The sequence below is a fragment of the Oryctolagus cuniculus genome, chromosome 3 (assembly GCF_964237555.1).
Source record: "Oryctolagus cuniculus chromosome 3, mOryCun1.1, whole genome shotgun sequence".
In the NCBI taxonomy this organism is placed as follows: Eukaryota; Metazoa; Chordata; class Mammalia; order Lagomorpha; family Leporidae; genus Oryctolagus; species Oryctolagus cuniculus.
This window is the reverse complement of record NC_091434.1, coordinates 118,415,140-118,440,864: the sequence shown is the minus strand read 5'-3', so window position 1 is coordinate 118,440,864 and position 25,725 is coordinate 118,415,140. Positions and strand designations below refer to the sequence as shown.

At 43.6% G+C, this 25,725-nt stretch overlaps 1 protein-coding gene across 9 annotated transcripts in view; it reads left to right on the top strand.

The window, feature by feature from the left end:
- SAP130 (Sin3A associated protein 130) overlaps positions 1–25,725 on the top strand; it is an 83,452-nt gene that overhangs the window by 31,000 nt on the left and 26,727 nt on the right. For 5 of the 9 annotated variants that reach the window (XM_070071035.1, XM_008258464.4, XM_008258463.4 and 2 more), the window contains exons 12-15: positions 2,511–2,632; positions 3,187–3,489; positions 6,458–6,635; positions 12,701–12,805. In XM_070071035.1, coding sequence (XP_069927136.1) covers positions 2,511–2,632; positions 3,187–3,489; positions 6,458–6,635; positions 12,701–12,805 — 708 coding nt within the window. The remainder of the gene's footprint in view (positions 1–2,510; positions 2,633–3,186; positions 3,490–6,457; positions 6,636–12,700; positions 12,806–25,725) is intronic. The other 4 variants (XM_070071036.1, XM_070071034.1, XM_070071033.1 and 1 more) reach the window with 1 other exon arrangement.

The window sequence follows — 25,725 nt, the reverse complement described above, 5'->3', positions numbered from 1 at the left end:
GCCAGAGCCAGAAGCCATGTGGGTGGCAGTGACCTAAGTACTTGAGCCGTCATCTGCTGTCTCCCAGAGTATTCATTAGCAGGAAGCTTAATAGGAAGCAGAGTAGCCAGGACTCGAACCAGGGTCTTCGATGGGATGCAGACATCCCAGGTGGTGACAACTTCGGTGCCAAGGCAGCTGCTCCAAAGGTGGTATTTATTTTTTTAGAAAGCTTTTATTTAATAAATATAAATTTCATAGGTATAGCTTTTAGAATACAGCAGTTCTTCCCCGCATGCCTGCCCTCCCACCCACACTCACATCCCACCTCCTACTCCTTCTCCCATCCCATCTTCATAAAGATTCATTTTTAATTAACTTTATATACAGAAGATCAATTCTATACTAAGTAAAGATTTCAACAGTTTGCATCCACGCAGACACACAAAGTAAAAAATACTATTTGAACACAAGTTTCACCGTTATTTCTCATAGTACAACTCATTAAAGACAGAGGTCCTACATGTGGAGCAAGTGCACAGTGACTCCTGTTGTTGATTTAACAATTGATACTCTTATTTATGACGTTAGTGATCACTCGAGGCTCTTGACATTAGCTGCCAAGGCTACAGAAGCCTTTAAGTCCACAAACTCTGTCATTATTTAGACAGGGCCATATGCAAAGTGAAAGTTCTCTCCTCCCTTCAGAGAAAGGTACCTCCTTCTTTGATGGTCCCTTCTTTCCACTGGGCTCTCACTCACAGAGATCTTTCATGTAGGCCATTTTTTGCCACAGTGTCTTGGCTTTCCTTGCCTGAAATGCTGTCATGGGCACTTTAGCCATATCCAAATGCCTTAAGGGCTGATTCTGAGGCCAGAGTGTTGTTTAGGGCATTTGTCATTCTATCAAAGGTGGTATTTTTAAGACCAACTTTTAACTTTTTTCAGTTCTTCCTGAGTGATAATGGGTTTGAACCCCCAAAACATCATAGTAAGTGATTTTTTAAACCATTTTCTTCAGCCAGTGAGCCAGGTAGAGCCAGTGTGAAGCGAAGGAAGGAGCATGTACTTGTGCAACCTGAGCAGGCAGCACTATTCCCCACCTCAGTGTTCTGGAAAGTTCCCCAGATGATTTTTAAATATCATTTTTATTATTGTGTGTAGGAATATTTACAGGTTTTAATATATTAGTATTATGCTGATCCCCCTTTGCCAAATACTCCTGTTACTCTGAAGTTTTATAGATTCTCTTGGATTTCTAATATAGATGTTTATATCATTAAGGACAGTTGGGGGCATGGCAAGAAGGTGTTTTCATCTTTTATACCTGTTATTTTGCTGGATAGAGTTTCCAATTAAATGTTATTGAATTAAAGATAGTGACTGGAAATTCGTCTGAAATTCCTTTGTAGATTTGAGTAGATAACATTTTCGAAGTTTTTATTCCTATTTTGTAAGCATTTACATCATGAATAAATATTGAAATGCCATCAATTATTTTGTGCATATATTTTGCAACATTTCAAGTGATTGTTCCCCTGATTTTTTAAATATCATCTAAAACATGAATGGAAATTATAATGTTGAATCATTCTTGTCTTGACAAACCTTATTTGGTCATGATGTATTTAATTTTATATGATCTTATTTTTTTGTTAAAATATTTATTTTATTTATTTGAAAGACAGTTACATAGAAAGGTAGAGCCAGAGAGAGAGAGAGAGAGAAAGATATGTCTCCTATCCGCTAGTTCACTCCTCAAATGGCCGCAATAGCCAGCGCTGAGCTGATCTGAAGCCAGGAGCCAGGAGCTTCTTCCAGGTCTCCCATGTGGGTACAGGGGCCCAAGGACATGGGCCATCTTCTGCTTTCCCAGGCCATAGCAGAGAGCTGGATCAGAAGTGGAGCAGCTGGGACTTTACCTGGTGTCCATATGGGATGCTGACACTGCAGGCCGGGGCTTTAACCTACTGCGCCACAGCGCTGACCACTATATAATCCTTAATGTAATTCTGTGTAGTTATTTTTGTGTCAGTGTACAGTGAAAATTGAGATTTGTTTATTATCTTCTCATACTGTGTCCTGTTTTAGTGCTAAGGCCACATCTCAAAAAATAAGTTAGATTTTGTTTCTTCTTTTTTTGGTCTCTGAATCAATTTGTAGGAGGTTGGGATTATCTGTTTTATATATATTTGACAAAATTTGGCATTAAAAACAATTTGTAGAATTGAACACGGAAGATTTTCATTACTGAATTTGTGTGAGTCAGTTTTGTTAAATGTAAATGTTCTTTTCAAAAAGCATCCATAAAATATCTGTTTTTAGATTTATTGACATGTGGTTGTTTGCTGTATTCACTTTTTTTTTATTTTTTTTTATTTTTTATTTTTACAGTCTGTCCTTTGATCTAAGAGTTTTGAAGACACGGTTTGAGAGAATCTCAGGGCAGTTACGAATGGTGTGAGGAGGGACATTTAAAGGCAAAGAACCAGTAACCACTTTGTTTCACACTGTTTCTATTCCATCCCTAGACCTTCTGTTCCTGTCCAGTTCCAGTACTTTTTGCCAACTTACCCTCCTTCTGCATATCCACTGGCAGCACACACCTATACCCCAATTACCAGTTCGGTGTCCACTATCCGACAGTATCCAGGTATAAACAAGTCCCACTTTTAAAATGACTTTGCATTTTAATTTTTTGCTAGCAATGAGATACAAATTGATTAGGCCTTATTTCTAGTATGGGAATTAATTATTCTAGGTTCAGATTTCCAGATTCAGATAAGGCTAACATATCTGAAGGTTGTATAAGGGCTTAAATCACCATGTTGATGATCTTTGAAAAGATCATATGAAAAGGTAGTGTTGGTAATAGTTGCATAGTTTTATCCCACCCTGCGGATTATCATGTAAATAATATTTGTTAGTTCTTAAACTTGTATACAGGTAGAATGGATAGAGCTATACTCTTAGGAATCTTCTGTTGTTTTGTGAGATACTGTTATGTGTTTTCAATTTTAGTGCAATTATGTTTAGCTATCACCATTCTGACTTAGAAGTAGTGTTTTGCTAATCCAGGAAAAGCAGTCTGGAAGTCTCAGAGTTTGCATATTCTTTTCCTGTAGGATCCTTGGCTAACTTTGGGCATTTGAAAGTCATTCAGATTGTGCCACTAGTACCTTTAATCACACTTTGCATCATTTTTAGTTTCAGCTCAGGCTCCAAACTCTGCCATCACAGCTCAGACTGGTGTTGGAGTAGCATCTACAGTCCACCTAAACCCCATGCAGTTGATGACAGTGGATGCGTCACATGCTCGACATATCCAGGGGATCCAGCCAGCACCCATCAGCACGCAGGGCATCCAGCCAGCACCCATTGGGACGCCAGGGATCCAGCCTGCACCAATTGGCACCCAGGGCATTCACTCAGCCACCCCACTTAGCACACAGGGTCTTCAGCCTGCTCCGATGGGTGCTCAGCAGCCACAACCTGAAGGAAAGACCTCAGGTAATTTTAACTTTTTTGTATGAAAAGTGGCATAGGGTAGGGAAATAAACCTGGGTTTTAATCTGGCTCTGCCGCTTGCTGACTTTGGGGTCTTGAGAAGTTTCTGTAGGCCTTAATTTCCTCTTTGTAACATGAGTCACTTAGAACTTAGCGTCAGGGACATTGTAAACATTCAGACTAACATATATAAACAGATATAAATGTTTGCTCAATAATGAGAAGCATTCCATAAAAATCTCTTAGTTTATGGGGCAGATTCACCTTACAAGTAGTGTTCTCATTCATCTTAGATCTTCAGAGTTATATGTAAAGTGTGAAATCTTATCCTCATGTTAGCTAATGATGTCAGTGCATTTAAAAAGAGATACAAGGGTGGATATTGTGGCAGAGCAGGTTAAGGCATCACTTGGCAATGCCTGTATCCCATATCAGAGTGCTGGTTCAAATCCCAGCTCCTCTGCTTCCAGTCTAGCTTCCTGCTAATGTGCCTGGGAAGACAACAAATGATGACCCAAGTACTTGAGCCCCTGCCAACTTGGAGACCCAGATGGAATTCCAGGCTTCTGGGTTTGGCCTGACTCAGCTCCGGCAGTTGCAGCCATTTGAAGGATGAACCACTTGATGGAAGGTCTCTCTGTCATTCTGCCTTTCAAATAAGTAAATAAATCTGAAAAAAACAATACTAGTGGAATAGGCATTTTGGAAAATGGAATAAATCACTGTGAATGGAATATTGATTAGCTGTTTTTCTGATGTAGTTAAAAGACTTTATCAGATGGAATATTAATCTTAGTTATCATTGTGGCAGTGGGCATTTGGCCTAGCAGTCAAGATACTGGTTAAGACAACCCCATTCCTCATCAGAGTGCCTGGGTTCCGTTCCTGGCTTCACTCCCGACTCCAGTTTCCTGGTAATGCAGACCCTGGGAGGCTGCAGTGGTAGCTCAGGTGCTTGGGTTCCTGCCATACCATGTGGGAGACCTGGATTGGTTTCCTTGCTCCTGGCTTTGGCTCCCAGGCCAAGGCCATTGCAGGCATGGGAGAGCATGCCATGTTTCTTTCTGTTTTTTTGTATCTGCTTCTCAGATAAATAAGTAAGTATATAAAGTTTTAAAAATGGGGATAAAGGTGATAACATTATTATAAATGGTAAAAGTGTACTGGATATTTTACAAAAAGAAAAAAAAAACAGCTGTTGAGGAAAGGATTTTGAAATTTTTCACCATAAAGGAATAATAACTCAGGGCCCTGATTTGAACATTACATGATTTGAACTATCACATGGTATATCTTACTATGTATATTCAATTTTCATGTGTCAGTAAAAGGTAAAAAAAATTTTTTAAGATTTATTTTATTTTATTTGAAAGGCAGAGTTACATAGAGAGAGGGAAGGCTTTTCCATCTACTTGTTCACTCCCCAAATGACCTCAGTGGCTGGGCCTGGGCCAGGCTGAAGTCAGGAACCAGGAGCTTCTTCCAGATCTCCCTCATGGGTACAGAGGACCAAGGACTTGGGCCATCCTCTGCTTCTTTCCCAGGCTATTAGAAGGGAGGTGGATCAGAAGTGGAGCAGCCGGGACTCGAACCAGCACCCATATGGGTTGCCAGTGTTGTAGGTGGTCACTTAACCTGCTAAACCTTAACACTGGCCCCAAAAATAAAATTTTGTAAATATTTACTTGAAAGAGCAACAGAGAAAGAGAGCTCTTCTATCCACTGGTTCACTCCCCAAATGACCTCAATTGCCGGGGCTAGGCCAGGCTGGAGCTTCTTCCAGGTCTCCCACATGGGTACATGGGACCAAGGACTTGAGCCATCCTCCACTTCATTCCCAGGCTATTAGCAGGGAGCTGGATCAAGAGTGGAGAAGCCAGGACTTGAATCAGCACCCACATGGGATGCCAGTGCTGCTGGTGGCAGCTTAACCCACTACACCTTGATGCTGGCCCCCAAAATAAAATTTTAAAATATTTATTCATTTGAAAGGCAGAGCAAGAGAAAGAGGGATCTTCCAACTGCTGGTTCACTCCCCAAATGTCCACAACAGCCAGGGCTGGGCCAGGCCAGAGCCAGAAGCCAGGAGCTCCATCCCAGTTTCCTGCATAATTGGCAGGGACCCAAGTACTTGGACCATCTGCTGCTAGCTTCCCTGGTGTATTAGTAGGGATCAGAATCAGAAGCAGAGCAGCCAGAATTTAGACTGATGTTCTTTTTTTTTTTTGTGACAGTGAGAGAGAGAAAAGTCTTCTTTTGCCATTGGTTCACCCTCCAATGGCTGCTGCGGCCGGCACGCTGCAGCCAGCGCACCATGCTGATCCGAAGGCAGGAGCCAGGTGCTTCTCCTGGTCTCCCATGGGGTGCAGGGCCCAAGCACCTGGGCCATCCTCCACTGCACTCCCTGGCCACATCAGAGAGCTGGCCTGGAAGAGGGGCAACCGGGACAGAATCTGGTGCCCCAACCGGGACTAGAACCCGGTGTGCCGGCGCCGCAAGGCGGAGGATTAGCCTATTGAGCCGTGGCGCCATGTTCTAATATGGGGTGCTGGCATTGCAAACCATGGCTTATCCCAGTGCACCTACAACACTGACCTCCCAAATTAAAAATTTCTTAGAATTAAAGAATGACAAGAATCATATAAGTAAAAATGTAAAGGTACCTAATAGAGTGAGATACTATGTTAGATAGTCTGTGTACTGCTTTGTGTATCTTTTCTCATTCAGTAGTGACTGTGATTATGAAGTGGACATAGTGGAATTGATCATGTTCATCAGTACTTAGAAACCTCCCACTGTGCCATCTGCTTTCAGACAGATACACACTGTTCTCCTGTGCCGTTTCCTGAAGTTGGATACTTACCTAATGCAAGTGGTCTAATCATTTTGTTATGTCTTAATGACATTTTAGTGACGTTTCTTCTCTGTCTCTCTCCTGGTTGTTCTCTCCTGCCTTCTTGTCTTTTTCCAGCAGTGGTCTTGGCAGATGGAGCCACAATTGTAGCCAACCCTATTAGCAATCCATTCAGTGCTGCTCCAGCAGCAACAACCGTGGTGCAGACCCACAGTCAGAGTGCCAGCACCAACGCTCCAGCCCAGGGCTCGTCACCCCGGCCAAGCATACTCCGGAAGAAGCCTGCTACCGATGGGTAAGTAAACCGGGTGCTGGCAAGTGACACCTCTGGTCCTGGATGTAACTGGTACAAACAGCAAGTGCTCCTACCCAATGCTGGCAGAAAGCTGACCACAGAGTTATTAAGTAGAACCTTGCTCAGCTCAGCCCATAGGATGTTAAGATGATCAGGTCAGAGAGGTATCAGTTTCTAAGTGTCTAATGGACACTGTTTAAAACAATGACCATTAAAGTAGCTAATAATTACTTTGTAAGGCTTTTCTACATAATTACGTTAATGTGTACTGTGTATGTTATCTCATCTTTCAGCACTCTGGGTTGACTCACATTGAGTGGCAGGCATGGTTTTGTGTTGCCAACTCGGCCTCTCACTTAGTGGGACAAAGGGGACTTCACATGCTGTGCTGCTGGGTATAAACCTTCTGGACTGGGAGATGACCAGGCATGTTTGAGAGGGCAGAATTGAGGACGACAAGAGCAGAAGAGGAAGCACCAGCAGCAGCACTTGAGGTAGCAAGCACATAGGCAGGTGATGCCCCCTCGGCTGTCAGGAAGCAGACCGCTACTCCTACGTAGCAGAAACCTGGGAACCATTCTCATCTGAATTGCCGAATCTTCAGAAAGACCAAGAACGGGTAGAAATGGGGGTGAAGGAAGGCATCTGCTCTTTTAAGGAGAGTAGACTAAAATCTGTTTGATAAGTGGGTAGAACCCAGATCCTGGAGCCTCTTCCCTACCCATACCATGGGATGTACTGCAGGAGGCTGGATTTTTTTTTTTTTTTTTAAGATTTATTTATTTATTTGAAAGAGTTACACAGAGAGAGGAGAGGCAGAAAGAGAGAGAGAGAGAGGTCTTCCATCTGATGGTTCACTCCCCAATTGGCCACAATGGCTGGAGCTGTGCCAATCTGAAGTAAGGAGCCAGGAGCTTCTTCCAGGTCTCCTACATGGGTGCAGGTGCCCAAGGACTTGGGCCATCTTCTACTGCTTTCCCAGGCCATAGCAGAGAGCTGGATCAGAAGTGGGGCAGCCAGGACTAGAACCGGTGCCCATATGGCATGCTGGCGCTTCAGGCTAGGGCTTTAACGCACTGTGCCACAGTGCCGGCCCCAAGGCTGGAGTTTTAAACACTGTAGATTGCCCACTAGGATCAACCAGCACAGCTTAGGGCACAAGTATTTTTGTAAAAATAGATTGAGTCATCAGCCATGTATGGAATGCTGAGATTTCCCGTCTGCTTCCCTTTTTAGCTGACAGAACCTGGGCATTTGGATTTGACTATCTAAATAGAAAGTAAAGACTACTTTCCTTCTGAGCAGTCTGTCCAGCCCAGGTGGGACGCTCTAAAGATACTGACGGGTGAAGGCATTTGGCGTAGCTTTTAAGGCGCCACGTGGGATGTCTGCATCCTACATCAGAGTGCCCGGGTTCGGGTCCCAGCTTCACTTCTGATTCCAGCTTGCTGCTACTGCCCACTCTGGAGGGAGCACATGATGGCTCAGGTAGGTGGGTTCCTGCCACCCATGTGGGAAACCTGTATTGAATTCCTGGCTCTTAGCTTCAGCCTGGCCCAGCCCTGGCTGTTACCAACACCTGGGGAGTGAACCAATGGATTGGAGATCTTTCTCCCATTCCCTCCGTCTTTCCCTCCCAGTCTCTCCACCTTTTAAATAAAGTGAATAAATAAAAAGATACACTAAGGTTTCCCTTTGAACAGAGGTGAGATCACCCTTCAGTAAGCCTCCTGGTAGTAAAGCCCAGTGCTTCCAGCCAGCTCTTCAATCCCCCACGCCCAGGTGCGAGCAGAACCAGGAGAAGCGAGGTTTCCGAGGGTTCCCCCTCACTCGAAGATAACAGGAGCTACAGTAAACATACCCAGGATAGGATGTGGCAAGACACAGTGGCCAGGTAGGGAAAATAAAACTGAAAACAAGTGGACAAACACAAACAAAAACTGAATTTGAATTGATGCTTGAGGATGCCAGTAGTAGCTTCAGAAAGAAAAACTTGCATCCCTGAAACCAGAACACAGTGCCATACAAAGGAGCGTTCAGAGGGCTGAAGCACGTGTCCTGAATTGTGACGTTTGATGCCAGAAATTAACACTCAGTAGAAGAGCTGGAAGATAAAGACGTCTCAAAACTGAACCAAAAAGACAAAGTAGAAAAAATGATAAGACAAAGAAGCAGTTCAGGGGATCTAGCCTCCAGATAATAGGGGTTCAGCCAGAGTGTTGGGAGAAGGAAGGGTCAGTCACAAAGTAATCCACAGAAAATGACCCACACCGACGCGCATGAATTTCCTGATTATGAAAATTGCAGCAGTGGAGACAGAGGCGCCGCCTTTGCCCACACTCCTTCATCTCTCAAAGCCCCTTTGCTCTGCCCTGTGTTACTCCATCTGTCATCACAGGGGTCACCTGTGCCTTTATCGCTTCCTTATCCAGGCCATCTTGCTTCACACCTGCCCCTTCCTCAGGGACTCCACTTCCCCTGCAGCTCTCCACAGTGGTGGCTGCCTATCTTCTACCTCCTGTTTCTTTTCTTTCTTTCTTTCTTCTTCTTTTTTTTTTTTTTTTTTGACAGGCAGAGTGGACAGTGAGAGAGAGAGAGAGCGACAGAGAGAAAGGTCTTTCTTTTGTTGTTGGTTCACCCTCCAATGGCCGCTGCGGCCGGCACGCTGCGGCCAGCGCACCACGCTGATCCGAAGGCAGGAGCCAGGTGCTTCTCCTGGTCTCCCATGGGGTGCAGGGCCCAAGCACTTGGGCCATCCTCCACTGCCTTCCCGGGCCACAGCAGAGAGCTGGCCTGGAAGAGGGGCAACTGGGAAAGAATCCAGCGTCCTGACCAGGACTAGAACCCGGTGTGCCGGCGCCGCTAGGCTGAGGATTAGCCTATTGAGCCGCGGCGCCCGCCACCTCCTGTTTCTTAACTTGGAGTGGGGAGACTGTCCTGGTCGTGCCTCATTGCCATTTTTACCAAAGTCTTTGATCTGTAATTAAATTTCATACAGTTGACAGTTAAAAAAGTAGTTTTACATAGTCAAGTTATTCTGGGAACATGGAAAGTTTTCCAGTAACTGAGTGAGTATCCATTTTAAAATTCCAATTAATTGAAATGCTGTAATGTTGAAAATGTTCCTCAGTTCCCCCTGCCACATTTCAGGTGCTGAGTGGTGCCAGTGGCTCCCATGTTGGACAGGGCAGGTCTCGAGACTTGACCAGATTGAAGCTTGATTTTTCCCAAAGATGATTTTCCAGCTCCCTGACCCCCAGGTGCTTGAGTGCTCCTCCCTGCTTGCTCCCTGAGTGGAGAACACACGGCGTTGGCTTCAGCAGCACCCAAGTCCAGCGGCCTTGCTGGACCTCTTCTTGTGCTCCCGTGTCCCGTAGCCCACGTATCACTTCCCGCCTCCCTCCCCACAGTAACCCTATGTGAACGGCCCCATTGGGAGCCTTAATCCACTGCTCCAGCCACCTGTTTGCTTATGTTCGATCAGTCCTTTTGGGTCCTTTCTCTCCCACCCTTATTTGAACTGTGGTCACTTAACATCATTTCCTGGCATACAACCTGTGGTTCCTTCCACCTCTTTTTGCTTTGTCAAGACCAAATTAAATCCAACTTTCTGCCTCATGTGTGACTGGCACATGTGCTGAGGTTGTGGCAAGGAAAACCACCATGCTGACTGGCCTTGCTCAGCCTCGGAAACCTCTGCTGGGACCTTAGGGTGAGCCACCAAGTATGCTTTCTCATTCCACTTTCCTGAACAGCTATTTTGTGTTTCTTCCTATCAAAAATTACAGGCCTCCTCTCCTCTCCAGTCTTCCCTCGTAACTGATGAATTTGAGAAAATAAAAAGAGAATTTCCACAGACTGCAGCTATCAGTCTGCTTACCCGCCATCCTCAGTGTCCACTCGCTGCTCCCCTTCCCCATCTCTCTAGGACAGCTCTCGGGGCTCCTCCCCAAAGCACCCACCTCCTCCTCCTCTCTTGCTGACTCCAGATCATTGCTCTTGCTCTTCTCCCTCTTTCCCCTCTATTGTTGTTCTTGCTCCTGGATAATTCACAGAAGAATTATAAACACCACTTTGCTCTACCATGTACTCTCCACCATCCGTGTGTGCCGCTTTTGCTGTCTTTTGCAAAGTAAATAAAGGAGTTGTCTGTTTGCTATCTCCAATTCTGCCATTCTGTATCTTTAAAAAAACATTGAAGAGTGGAAATCAACACAGATAACAGCTGCATGTACAGCCTAATTCCTGGGTGTGAAATCACAATTCCCAACCACCACGTGGGTTAAGAACATGACCAGCACTTTTCTTTTCCTTTTCCTTTTCTTTCCTTTCCTCCCGCTCCCTCCCTCCCTCCCTCCCTCCCTCCCTCCCTCCCTCCCTCCCTCCCTCTCTCCCTTCCGTCAGTCAGTCAGTCAGTCCGTCTGTCCGTCCGTCCGTCCATCCGTCCGTAGAGTTAGGGAGAGACAGAAATGTCGCCCATCCACTGGTTCACTCCTGCAATGGCTGGAGCTGTGCCAATCCAAAGCCAGAAGCTTTTTCTGGGTCTCCCACATGGTTGCAGAGGTCCAAGCATGTGGGCCATCCTCTGTTGCTTTCTCAGGCCATCAGCAGGGAGCTGGATTGTTGGTGGAGCAGCTGGGACTCAAACTGGGACCCATATAGGATGCTAGTGCCACAGGTGGAATCTTAAACCTATACACATACTGTGCCACCCCCAGCACTTTCTTCAGAAGGTAACTAGATAGCCAGCCTAGGTTTTGATTGCATGGAGAATCCTATGCAGTATTGTGTGTGTACTTTTGTGTTCTTCTGACTTCTTCCACTTGTTTTTAGTGTCATTCATCCAACCATCACTGCAAGTGATTGCAGTTTTTTTCATTGCTACATAAAATACTATTATATAACAGTACTGTACTTTATTCATGGTTATTTTGCTTGTTTCCAGGTTCTGCCTAGTGATGTCATCCTGAATGTTTTTGTACATTGCTTTTAATTCATATATAAATGTGTTTCTAATATATACTGAGGAAGGGATTTGCTGGGTTATAGATTGTGCTTAATTTCAACTCGGGTAGATTAAGTACCTGTGGTATTTCCAAGTGGTTATATCCATTTGCCCTCTCCCAGATGTGGGCATCACTCATCAACACTTTTTACTGGCAATCTTTTTTTTATTTTCTTCTTTGAGAGGCAGAGAGAGAGTGCTTCCATATGCTGCTTTGTTCCCTGAATGCCAAAGCTAGAAACTCATCCAGGTCTCCCACAAGGGTAGCAAGGACCCAACTACTTGAGCCAGCACCTGCTGCTTCCCAGGGCACACATTAGTAGGAAGCTGACATTAGGAGCTGGAGCCAGGAATTGAACCCAGGTGCTTTGATGTGAGATGTAGTCATCTTGACCAGTAGGATACTTACCTACCCCTGGCACTCTCTATTAGTGGTATATATCATTAAGCTTTTTTCTTTGTTTTGATTTTCTTGTGATTTTGTGAGGATAGGAGGAAGGTGGCCAAGAGGTGGTCGTCTTTGGTTTTTCTTTACCTTTTATCATGAAAATTTTAAACATAGTAAAACTTAGAACATATGACTTTGTACTTCAATTATCAGTTTGTTTGTTTACAACCAATTTTGTATTATCTGTGTGCCCAACCACCCACCTACTCCTTCTACCAGATATATATATATATATATACACACACATATATATATATATTTCTTCCAATTTTCCAGTGATGTCTTTAGTCAGCGTGACTCTTAAGATTCTTGTATATAGCTTTCTTCCATGTCACTTTTTCTTGCAGTTTATTTGTTGAAGAAACTTGGCTTTGTCTGTTTCGCTTCCTGGCAGGGAGTGGGGAGGGATGAGATAGGGACCTGCTGTATTTTGTTGAAAGCCTTTTAGTACTATTTGGCTTTTTCGATAATATCTCTGTGTTATGCACTTAAAAATACCTCATTGGTGTAGTGCTTTTATGTTGTCATGAATCTGCCTCGTAAACGCTGGCCTTGTACTTATCCTTTCATGCCCTCAGACTGCTATTTCAGTGTTTGTCTCATCTCTTTCAGAATGGCAGTTCGGAAAACCCTCATTCCTCCTCAGCCTCCTGAAGTGGCTAGTCCTCGAGTGGAGAGCTCCATGCGGAGTACGTCCGGGTCACCTAGGCCTGCAGGGTGAGCACACCCAGCGTCCTTATCACTCGTGCTTCAGTTCCAACTTCACGTGGTTTTCTCATGTGCATCTTTCCACATGTCCTTCCTAGCTATGTGACGTGAACACATTTCTCAACTGCACTGAGCCCCATTATCAGGGCATACTGATAATATCTGCCCCATACGATTCTCAAGTATTTAAATGAAATGATGTATTTAGAGCAGTACCTTCTGTGTAGTAAACACCCACTTGCTGCAGTTATCAAAAATGGCATTATGGCAGTAGTTTAATTCCAGATGTAATGTTGTTTTGGAAAAGATGATCAAATTATAAAAATATTTAAAGCATAGTCAGAATCATTGTTCTCTTCCCCACTGACCTTGTCAGTCTCATTCCCCAGAATAATATTGATTTGTAATATTTTTATTAAGTATTTTTCACTTTTTTTTTTTAAAGATTTACTTATTTATTTGAAAGAGTTACACAGAGAGAGAGATCTGTCTGCTAGTTCATTTCCCAAATGGCTGCAACAGCCAGGGCTGAGCCAGGGGCCCAGGGACTTGAGTCATCTTCTGCTGCTTTCTCAGGCATGTTAGCAGAGAGCTCAGTTTGAAATGGCACAGCTGGGACTTGAACCAGTGCCCATATGGGATGCTGGCCCTGCAGGCAGTGGCCTTCCCTACTGCCCTGCTACATTGCCAGCCCCCCACATTTTTTTCTATGTACATGTGCAGACAGATCGATAAATTATTTAAAAAGATTATTAAAACAGGGTCTGGCTAATTAGGTAGTTTTGTATCTTGTACTTTTTACTTATTTAATATCAGTAATAGCTTACCCTTTAGAATATTTGGATCTCTTCATAAAATGTCATGGAAGAAAAAGTTTAGGAAATGCCTCGTCTGTACTGGATACCATTTTAGTACGCATAGTGTCTGTTTCATTTAAGTTTATTTTCTAGTGAGTGTGGAGAAATAAACATATGAGGAATAAGGAGCAATATAAATGAGTAACTGGTGGGTAAATGAGCTGATGAGGTAAAGAAAGGCTTCGCTGAGCAGAGGGTTAAATAGCATGAAGGAATAAGCCATGTCAGAATGTTTCAGCCAGGGAATTGGGCATTGCAGCACAGATTAGGCTGCGGCTTACGAATCCAGCATCCTGTCTCGGAGCACTGGTCTCAGCTGCTCTGCTTCTGATCCAGCTCCCTGCTAAAGCACTTGGGGAAGTAGCAGAAGATGGCCCAAATGCTTGGACCCCTGCTGCCCACATGGGAGACCTGGATGGAGTTCCTGTGTCCTGGCTTTAGCATGGCTCGGTTCCAGCCATTGTGGCTATTTGGAGACTGAACCGGTGGATAGGAGACCTCTCTCTGTCTTCTCTCTATCTGTGTGTGTTTCTTTCTGTCTTTGTGTCTCACCGTCTCTCTGTGTCACTCTGCCTTTGAAAATTTTTAAATCTTTAAAAAAAAAAATGCATTAGCCAGAAGGAAGAGCAGGACCAGTACTGATGCCAGAAATACTTGCAGTTATAACTGTGCACTTTAGTGCAGGAATGTAAACATGACCATTAAATCTAGAACTGCAAAGGCATCCTAACAATCAGTAAGAATGATTACTATTATTCTGTGACCTGTAGATTTTTGAAAAACTTAGTGTTGATTACAATATATTGGGAAATAAAAGAATAGTGAGGGGTGGACGTTTAGCCTAGCAATGTGGACACTGTCTCCCACATTAGGGTACCTGCGTTTGAGCTCAGCTCCAGCTGCTAACTCCAACTTCCTGCTGCTGTGGACCCTGGGAGGTGACAGTAATTGTTTTCCTGCCACCCTCCTGGGCTGAGTTCCTGGCTCCCAGCTTCAGCGTGGCCCAGTTTTGGTCTTTGGGAAATAAATCAATGTGGGAAAGTTTCTCAGATAAATAAAATTAAGAAGAAAAGATAGTTGAATTAGTGTTTACTCAGTACACTGTAATTTTTTTTTTTTTGGACAGGCAGAGTGGACAGTGAGAGAGACAGAGAGAAAGGTCTTCCTTTGCCGTTGGTTCACCCTCCAATGGCCGCCGTGGCCGGTGCGCTGCAGCTGGCGCACCGCGCTGATCCGATGGCAGGAGCCAGGTGCTTCTCCTGGTCTCCCATGGGGTGCAGGGCCCAAGCACTTGGGCCATCCTCCACTGTACTCCCGGGCCACAGCAGAGAGCTGGCCTGGAAGAGGGGCAACCGGGACAGAATCCGGCGCCCCGACCGGGACTAGAACCCGGTGTGCCGGCGCCGCAAGGCGGAGGATTAGCTTAGTGAGCCACGGCGCCAGCCCAGTACACTGTAATTTAAAACAGAAACACAGGGTGGTTGAAACAATACTTACCTTCCAACTGATTCTTTTTTGTTTTATTTTATTTATTTATTTGAAAGGCAGAGTGACAGAGAGAGAGGAGTATCTTCCATCTGCTGGTTTGCTCTCCAGATGGCCACAATTAGCCAGAGCTGGGGGAGCCCAAAATCAGTAGGCAGGAACTCTTATCCTGGTCTTCAAGTGGGTGTCCGTCATGGTCTTCATGGTCTTCATGTGGGTGTCAGGGCCTGAGAACTTGGAGCCATCTTTTGCTGCCTTCCCAGGCACATTAGCACGAAGCTAGCTGGGAAAGCAGAGCAGCCAGAACTCGAGCTGCTGCTCTGATACGGGATGCCAGACACCTGCGGCTCCACAGCACCAGCACCATCTTCCTCCCATTGTGTGTTTACCAGACAGAGTAAGAAACCTTTTATTTATTTATTTATTTATTAAGGATTTATTCTATTTATTTGTAAGAGTTACAGTGAGAGGTAGAGATAGAGAGAGGTCTTCCATCCACTGGTTCACTCCCCAGATGATCACAACTGCCAGAGCTGAGCTGATCTGAAGCCAGGAGCCAGAAGCTTCCTCCGGGTCTCCATGTGGGTGCAGGGACCCAAAGACTCGGGCCATCCTCTGCTGTTTTCCCAGGCACATTAGCAGGGAGTTGGATCAGAAGTGGAGCAGCCAGGACTCCAATTGGCACCATATGGGATGCTGGCGTTGCAGGCCAGGGCTTTAACCCACTGTGCCACAGTGCCAGCCTCCACAGAGTAAGAAACCTTTTAAGCCTTGGCAAATTGTCATATTGCTTTTTAAGGTTAGATCTATTGTCAACATTTGACCTTTACATTTTTCAATGTTGTGAAGTTTCTCCAAGAGTTCCTATAATGTGAAGATTTTTGCTAGTATCTCTTCTGGGGACATCCTCATCCATTTTTATCATAACTTCTGGCTTTCACTACTGTTTGGACTCTGGCTGCCAATTTCATAGCATCATCTTTGTGCTGGCAGCTTCACCAGTTAGTTTTATTGATACGGACTTCTGAAGTGATGAGTCCAACATTTGCTGGCAGTAGTGTAATTACTTTCTTACAGGATGGCATCTTAACAGTTTGGCCTTGAATGATTGATTTTTTTAAATTATAACTCTCTTCAAAATAGAAGAAGGCCCTCCATTTCACCGTAAGTGGCTTGCTGTTCCTAGTGCAATTTAAAAGAGGATATTAAAGTACTTTGCCTTCTCTTTTATATTCATTGGACTTTATCATTGTGATCCATACTGTAGGTTTGTACGAGCTGAGGTCTTGTCATTCCTTTGCTTTACTGGATCATTTTCAAATTTTCTACTCATATCTAGTTTTTTTTTTTTCTTTTTTCTTAAATTTATTTGAAAGTTAGAATTACAGAGAGGGAGAGGCAGAGATAGAGAGAGGTCTTCCATCCGCTGGTTCACTCCTCAAATGGCCACAATGGCCCAGGCTGGGTCAGGCCAAAGCCAGGAGCTTCATTTGGGTCTCCAGGGGAGTTGAATCAAAAGTGGAGCAGCCAAGGCTTGAACTGGCACCAATATGTTATGTTAACGTTGCAAGTGGCTGTTTACTGGCTACACACAAAGGGCTGGCCCCATTAAATCTAGTTTTTTAAAACTAATTTGTTTGGGGAGACAAATACACACACACACACACACACACACACACACACACACACAGGTAAATAGAGCGCTTCTATCTGCTAGTTCATCTCCCCAGATTCTTGCAACAGCCAGGACTGGGCCAAGCCAAAGCCATGAGCTCAGAACTCCATCCAAACCAGTGATGTGGGTGGCAGGAACCTAATTACTTGAGTTATCACCACTGCCTTACATTACTGCATTAGCAGGAAGCTGGGGTCAAGAGCCAGTGTTCATGTATTGAACCCAGGTGTTCTTCGCTGTATGGGCAGTAGGCAACTCGGCAGCTAAGCTCAATGTCAGTCCCAAGTCATATCTGACTTTATTTCCAGAGTCAATCATGTTTTTTTTTTTTTTTTTGCTGCATTTTCATCTTTTTTGGCCAGTTCTCTTTTCCACTCTTTCACTTTTGTAAAGTTTTACATAAATTTATCATTGAGAAATGAGAATAAACACAGTATGATGCTTTGTCGTTTTTGTGAACTGTCTGGTATACAGACTTGAAAAGAAGTCATGTGGTAAATCAGTGTCCCTGATGCATACCTGTTCACTGTTAGTTATTTGGGAACTGTAAAACTAGCAGCAAAGTTTGTACTTTATGCAGTTACTTATATAGTGGCTGCTGAAATATGAACAGTGTTGTTGAGGACTGGGTGCAGTGTAGCTAAATGTATACAGTTGTCCCTAGGTTTCCATGGAGGAATGGTTCCCCAACTCCCAACAGATCCATGGGTGCTCAAGTCCCTTATGTAAAACAGTATAATATTTGCATATAATCTACATATATCCTGTCATACATTTTAAGTCATCTCTGGATTTCTTACACTGCCTAATGCAATGTAAATGCTATGTAGATAGTTGTTATACTGTATTGTTTAGGTACTAGTGGCAAGAAGACAAGTCTATGTATTTGGGACAAATAAATACATAGACTTTTTTTTTCCTTATATTTTTTGTATTTTTTTGAAAGGCAGAGTGACAGAGAGTGAGAGAGACAGAGAAATAAATCATCCTTCCACTGGTCCTCTTCCCAGATGGCCACAACAGCAGGGCTAGGCCAGGCTGAAGCCAGGAACCAGGAACTCCATCCTGATCTCTCGTGGGGGTGGCAGGGGCCGAACCACTTGGGCCATTTTCTGCTTTTCCAAGTGTATCAGCAAGGAGCTAGATTGGAAGCAGAGTAGCCGGGACTCAAATTAGTGCTCTGGTATGGGATACCAGCATTGCAGGCAACGATTTGAACTGCTGTACTCCAATACTGCATATTTTTTTTGCGAATATTTTCGATCCATGGTAGGTTGAATCTGTAGATGCAGAAGCCAAGGACATGGAACCCACGGTTACAGTATGTGAACTGTTTATGAGGAATTAATACCCATCAGCATCATGGAAAGTGAAGACTCCCTGTATATTAGGACAGTACAGGGGTAGCAAAGGAGGTGGCCTAGAGTAAGGGGTGGAGTTGTATAGATAGTTTAGAGATGCCATTGAGTAATTAATTATTTAGAACTTTGTGGGCCATTCAGAAGGATTTGGATCTTATTGTGAGTAAGGTAGCCATTGGAGGGTTAAGGCATAGGAGTGATTTTTTTTTTTTAAGACTGATTTACTTATAAGTTAGAAATACAGAGAGAGAGAGGGAGAGAGATCTTCTGTTTGCTAGTTCACACCCAGATGACTTCAATGACTGGGCCTGGGCCAGTCCAGAGCCAGGAGTCTCCTTCAGGTCTCCCATGTGAGTGCAGGGGCTCATGCACTTGGGCCATCCTCCACTGCCTTCCCAGGCATATCAGCAGAGAGCTGGATGAGAAGTGGAACAGCAAGGACTCGAACCAGCACACACATGGGATGCTAGTGCTGCAGACAGTGGCTTAACCTGCTGCACTACAGTGCTGGCCCCGTGGTATAAGTTTTATAAGGATCACTGTGGCTTCTTTGTTGAAAATAAGTGGCAGGAGGGCAAGTATGGAAGCAGGAAACCAAGTAAGGGATGATAGAACCTTGGACTGCCTTCGTGGCTTGGACCTGCATGGAAGATAGTGAAAGTCTTAATAAGTATTTAGATTCTGGATCTGTTTCGAAAGTAGACCTGGCAATTTTATGATAGAGTGGAGAAAAAGCAATGATAATGTCGAGATTTTGCCTGACCAGCTAAACATAAGGAATTTTTTTTAAAGATTTATTTATTTATTTGAAAGGCAGAGTTATAGAGAGGCAGAGGCAGAGAGATAGAGGTCTTCCATCCGCTGGTTCACTCCCCAGATGTCTGGAGCTGCACAAATCTGAACCAGGAACCAGGAGCTAGGAGCATCTTCTGGAGCTCCCATGCAGGTGCAGGGGCCCAAGGACTAGGGCCATCTTCTACTGCTTTCCCAGGGCACAGCAGAGAGCTGGATTGGAAGCGGAGTAGCCAGGACTCGAACCAGTGCCCATGTGGGATGCAGGTACTGCAGGCTGTGGCTTTACCGCTACGCCACAGTGCTGTCCCCAAACATAAGGAATTAACCTTTCCAAAATGAGGAAGCATGTAGCAGGGAGAAAACAAGTTCGTTTTTTTTTTAATGTTACTGTCGTAGTATGTAAGTGCTTGAAAACCCCAGTGTAGATGTCAAATAGATGGTTGGATATAGAATTCAATTGTAATAGAATTTTAGAATAGAAGATAGAGGTCCATGCTGGTGATAACAGATTTGGGGATTGTATAATATATGTTCTTTAAAACCATGAGAGTGAAATAGAGGATAAGTAGAGAGTAGGAATTGTGCAATGTATATGCCTTAGGGTATAGCATCTTAAGTGGTCAGGAAAATGAAGAGCCAGAGAAGGAAACTACTATACAGTGTGATGTGTCTAGATGCATTGGTGTTGTAATTAGCCATTAGCTAATTAACACTCAAGTTTTTTTTTTTTTTCATAGCTATGATAATACTATAGTAATGTCTTGAATCATTGAGCCATTTTGTAACATTTCTTTAGGAAATGATTCTGAATTTAACATTGCTGGGTCAAAGTAAATGTTGAATTTAAATTCTGGTTTCCAGTCTCTATCCCCATTTACATCCTTATGAAATATGTGTTCCCATTTTCTCCACATTCTTGCCAACACGAGCTTGATAGAACATTTTAAAGATGTAACGCATTCATTTTCACTTGTTTAAAGTGTGTGTGTGTGTGTGTGTGTGTTTTAAGCAAGTAGCATATGGACTTAGTTTCCCAGTGCTAGAGAATAATGAGTAGTTGCTGGAGGTGAAGAGCACGACGTGAGTGCCCGGCTGTCCCTTTGAGAACAGCAGCTGCGCAAGCTGGGATGAGGATGCAGCAGAAGCTTTCGCAGAGTTCTTGTGGTTTAGAGAAATGGTCTGTGTAGGGCCCCACGTAGACATCCACACTGGCCTTATTTCTGGCTGTTAGTCTGTTTCTCTGGCACTTGAAAGAAGAAGCCATTTGGCCTATGAAAAAAATAACTGGAGGAGCAGACTCCCGACGCTCCCACACCCAACTAGGAAGAATCTCAACTAAACATCTGTTTTTAGGGATAGCCCAGTTCATTCACTGATGACTAATAAAAGCATTGCTGGGAAGAACTAAAATGTAAATGTAGGAAAAGAGCAAGAAAACATACAGTGTTGTTCACAGAGAACACTCACCAGAAAAACATTGACAGGGACAGATGACATTTATAATAAATTGTTTCATCCTAAATTGAAGAAAAGACCAAATCTATGAGAGAAAACATAAAGATGAAATGTAAAGACTTCCAGAGTGATGGGAAATGGAAAGAGGTGGCACATGAATTGACAGAAGTCAGTATAAAAGTAAAAGACACCAAGTCTGAAAGCAAAGTTAAAACTGCAATAAACTGGGCATTCTGCATAGCAGTGAGGTAACCACTTGAGACACCTGCATCCCACACCGGGATTGGTTTGAGTCCCTGCTTCACTTCCCGATTCCAGCTTCCTGCATTATAATGAACCCCCTGGAAGGCAGCAGATGATGGCACAAGTGGTTTGGTCCCTTTACCCACATAGGAGACCTGGATTGAGTTTCCAGTTCCCATCTTCAGCCTGGCCCAGCTGTTGTGGGTATTTGGGGAGTGAAATGATGGATCAGAGGTCTTTTTCTATGTGTTTCTTTTTCTGTTTCTTTGACTCTCTGCGTTTCAAGTAACTTTTTAAAAAAATTTATTTATTTATTTATTTATTTGAAAGACTAGTTAGATAGAGAGGGAGAGACAGGAAAAAAGATCTTCTATCCAGGGGTCACTCCCAGATGGCTGCTGGACCAGGCCAAGCCAAGAGCCTGGCACTCCTTCCAGGTTTCCCACTTGGATGGCAAGAACCCAAGTACTTTGTTCATCTTCTGCATAAAATGGAATTTATAAGAATTTTAAGGAGAAAGTAAAGGTTAAGAGCCAAAGGCCAAGCCAGCTCAAGTAGACAACAAATAAGTAACAAAATCTAAGTAGTAACAACATTGAATTGTCATTATTAACTTTTGTATGTTAATTAACGATATTTCAAGTGCCTGTAGAACATATGCACTAGTCATTTCTTTCTTACGCCTAGGGGAAAGCCAAACAAAATCCAGAAAATATTTTCTGGTCTCAATATAATAAAGCTAGAAATGGTCATAAAAGCAGTCCTTTTTATCCATTTTATTCTAGTTTTTGAGACCCAGACAGAGAACTATTATACACTGGTTTGCTCCCCAAATACCCGCAACATCTAGAACTGGGCCAGACTGAAGCCAGGAGTGGGAAACACAACCCAGGTCTCCTGTGTGAGTGGCAGCAACCCAGCTACTTGAGCAATTACTGTTGTCTCCCAGAGTCTTTGTTAGCAGGAAGCTAGAGCAAGAGCCATGTGGTAAAAGCAGATACTCTAAAGTGAGATGTGGACATCTTAGCTGCCAGGCCAAATACCCATACCCCTTTTTACCCATTTTAAAATGCTCTCTGTTGGTGCCCATGTGGGAGGCTGGCACTGCAGGCAGTGGCTTTACCTGCTACGCCACCATGCCGGCCCCAGAAATAACTTTTTAAAACCTTAAAATAAGACGATATAGAGGCCAGTGCCACGGCTCAATAGTCTAATCCTCTGCCTAGCGGCGCCGGCATACCGGGTTCTAGTCCCGGTAGGGGCGCCGGATTCTGTCCCGGTTGCCCCTCTTCCAGGCCAGCTCTCTGCTATGGCCCGGGAGTGCAGTGGAGGATGGCCCAAGTGCTTGGGCCCTGCACCCCAAGGGAGACCAGGAGAAGCACTTGGCTCCTGCCTTCGGATCAGTGCGGTACGCCGGCCACGGTGGCCATTGGAGGGTGAACCAACGGCAAAAGGAAGACCTTTCTCTCTGTCTCTCTCTCACTGTCCACTCTGCCTGTCTAAAAAAAAAAAAAAAAAAAAAAGACGATATAGATTTAAAATTTATGGTATCTTTTTATTCTGTAATTTAATCTTGTATTTTAAGTAGTATGCAAAGTAGGATTCACCGTATAATTGTTTGCATCTCAGATTCAATTAAATGCTGAAATACAGTTGCGTTATGTAGAGGTGTAGTGGTAGATAAGTTGGGGAGGGAGAGAGACTTCTCAGTGTATCTTGAAATTAATTTTTGAAGACATTGGAAAATGCAAAATATTAGGATCTAAGTAGTTCTAAGGGCTGATAGATTGAATTTTAAGAGATTGCGTATTTCAAGGCTGATGATGTTTGCTTTAGTTTTCTCTGTCTATCACTAACTCATCCTCAGTTTCTCCATCAAATCTCCAGGACCCCTGTAAATAAGGCAGACCTGTCAGACCTCTGTCAGAGTTCCGTGTGTCCTGGGTGATGTCCGCCCCACCATGTCTTGGAAGCCTTGCTTCCACCTGGCCAGCCAGTGTCTGTTGCTGCCTGGACTTGGTGCCCAGCCGTCACCGTGCTGTTTCCTTTCTCCATCATGCTTGGGCTTCCCTTCAGGTCTTCTCCTGGAGCCCATATGCTTCCGTTTTATTAGTTTACTCCCATTTTGTTAACATATTTCTTCAGCAGTAGTGAAAGAATATATAGGATGTTAATTTTTGTCACTTTGTGAGTCAGCGTCCTTATTTTGCCATACTCTTCAGTCTCTTTTGCCAATATTATTCATGTTGGGCAAATTGCACTGATCTGTCTTCAAGTTCATTTGTTGTTGTTATATATATGTAATTTAAAGATTTGGGTTTTTTTTTGAAAGGCAGAGAGGGGGGGAGAGAGAGAAGAGAGAGAGAGAGATTTTCCCATCCACAGGTTCAATCTCCATAAGGTCACAATAATTAGGCTGAAGCCAAGAGCCTGGAACTGCATTCAGATCTCCTACCTGGGTGTCAGTGGCCCCTGTACTTGGGCTGTCTTTCCCTGCTTTTCCAGGAGCATTAACAAGGAGCTGGTTTGGAAGTGGAGCAGCCAGGGTTTGAACTGGCACTCGTAGGATGTCAGCATCACAGGCAATGGGTTAACCTACTGCACCACAACACTGCCCCCTAAAATTTATTTTTAATTGGCGTATGGTAATTACTGTTTCTGGGGTATAGTATAACACTGTGATACCATGTACAATGTATAATAAGAGCAACTGGCATATCTGTCACTGCAGACATGCATCATATATTTGGGTTAGGAACATTTACAATCCTTTCTTATATTTTGAAATAATTCATTTAATTGTCCTGGTTGTCCTTCTGTGCTGTAGAACGCAAGACACTATTCCTTCTCCCCAGCAGTATTCCTGTACCCATGATCAAGTTCAATTATTCTGTCCTTGCTCACCTCCACTGTACTGTTGAGTGCATCCAATGAGGTTGTTCTTTGAGTTAGTACAGTTTTTTAGATCTATAATTTCCATTTGGTTCTTTGTATAACTTTGATTTTTGCTGAGATGTTTGGTTTTCATTCATTTTCATGTGAATTTATGATCGCTTATTGATAATTTACAATAATTCCTGCATCATTCATCTCTTATTCAAGTTATGATTTTCCTTGCTAAGGTGAGTGATTTTCCATTTGGACCTGGTCGTTTTAAGGGTACTAAGAGTCTGGGTTTACAGATAGGTTATATTTTCACAGGCCTCCTCTCAGATTTCCCCAGAGGTGCTGTGCAAATGGAGCAGCATTGCCTTGTTACAGCCTGGTTCCCTGTTGGCCTCTATCCATGCTGAGTAGTGGGTTTAGGAGAGGGCATTGAGGTGCTACTCATTACAGCCTGGCAAGGGGACAGGGCTTTCTACAGCCTTCGACGGAGGAGGTGGGCACGGGGCTGCAGTGGTTCTTAGGTGTTTGCCTGGAATAAAACGATTATTGTCTAAATATTTTTTGTTATGCCAAGCTACATTTTCCTTGGTTCTTTGGCTAGAGAGAACAGCCCCATGATACTTTTTTTTATTGTATGTTACCATTGCTGTTTCCGGTCGTCTTCTCCAGCTTCCAGTCCAGGCCACACAAGGCAAAAAGAAAACCCAGGAACCTCCTTGCTGTATCTTTCCTCGGGTCCTGAGATCCCGAGCCAGTGTGCCTTGTTTTCATCTTCTAGCAGCTAATTGCTTTTGTTTTATATAGAATGCTTGTGATTTCTTTTCTTTTAATTTAATTTTTAAAAAAGATTTATTTTTTGTGTATTTGAAAGGCAGAGTTACAGAGAGGTAGAGGCAGAGAGAGAGAGAGGTCTTCCATCCGATGGTTCATTCCCCAGTTGGTTGCAATTGCTGGAACTGGACTGATCTGAAGCCAGTAGCCAGGAGCTTCTTCCAGCTCTCCCATGCGGGTGCAAGGGCCCAAGGACTTGGGCCATCTTCCACTGCTTTCCTAGGCCATAGCAGAGAACTGGGTCAGAAATGGAGCAGCCAGGACTTGAACCAGTGCCCATATGGGATGCTGACACTGTAGACTATAGCTTTACCTGTTATCCCACAGTGCTAGCCCCAATGCTCGTGATTTCTGTCTTTAGTGAAAGAATAGGAAAAATGATGCCTATTCCAATTCCCAGAAACAAGTCCTACCTTCACTCTTAATATTAGACTGCCTGGGAGAATCTTAAATTGGACAGCATTGTTTCTTTTTTTTCCCCCAAAAAGAAACCTTTTATTTAATGAGTAAAAATTTCATAAGTACAACTTTAGGAACATAGTGATTCTTCCCACTATACCCACCCTCCCACCCCCATGCCCACCCGACTTCCTCCTCCCTCTCGCATTCCTGGTCCCATTCTCTATTAATAAATAAATAAATAAATAAATAAATAAAACTTTCTCAGTCAAGAAAAGGGTTGTTCAAGTCATTGCTTCTCAAAGTGTCAATTTCACTTTTACAGATTTCCTTTTAGGTGCTCTGTTAGTTATCACAGATCAGGGAAAACATATGGTGTTTGTCCTGTTGGGACTGATTTATTTCACTAAATATGATGTTTTCCAGATTCATCCATTTTGTTTCAAATGACCGATTTCATTTTTTTAAATTACTGAATAGTATTCCATGGTGTACATATCCCATAATTTCTTTATTCAGCCTTCATTTTATGGGTATTTAGGTTGATTCCATGTCTTAGCTATTGTGAATTGAGCTGCAGTAAACATGGAGGTGCAGATAACTTTTATTTGCTGATTTCATTTCCCTTTGGTAAATACCCAGGAGTGAGATGGCTGGGTCATGTTGTAGGTCTATATTCAAATTTCTGAGGTATCTCCAAACTGCCTTCCATAATGGCTTTTCCAGTTTACATTCCTACTAATAGTGGATTAGGGTACCTTTTACCCCACATCCTCGCCAGCATGTGTTGTTTGTTCATTTCTGTATGAAAGCCATTCTAACAGGGGTGAGGTGAACTTCATTGTGGTTTTGATTTACATTTCCCTGATGGCTAGTGATCCTGAGTATTTTTTCATGTGTCTGTTGGCCATTTGGATTTCTTCTTTTGAAAAATGCCTGTTT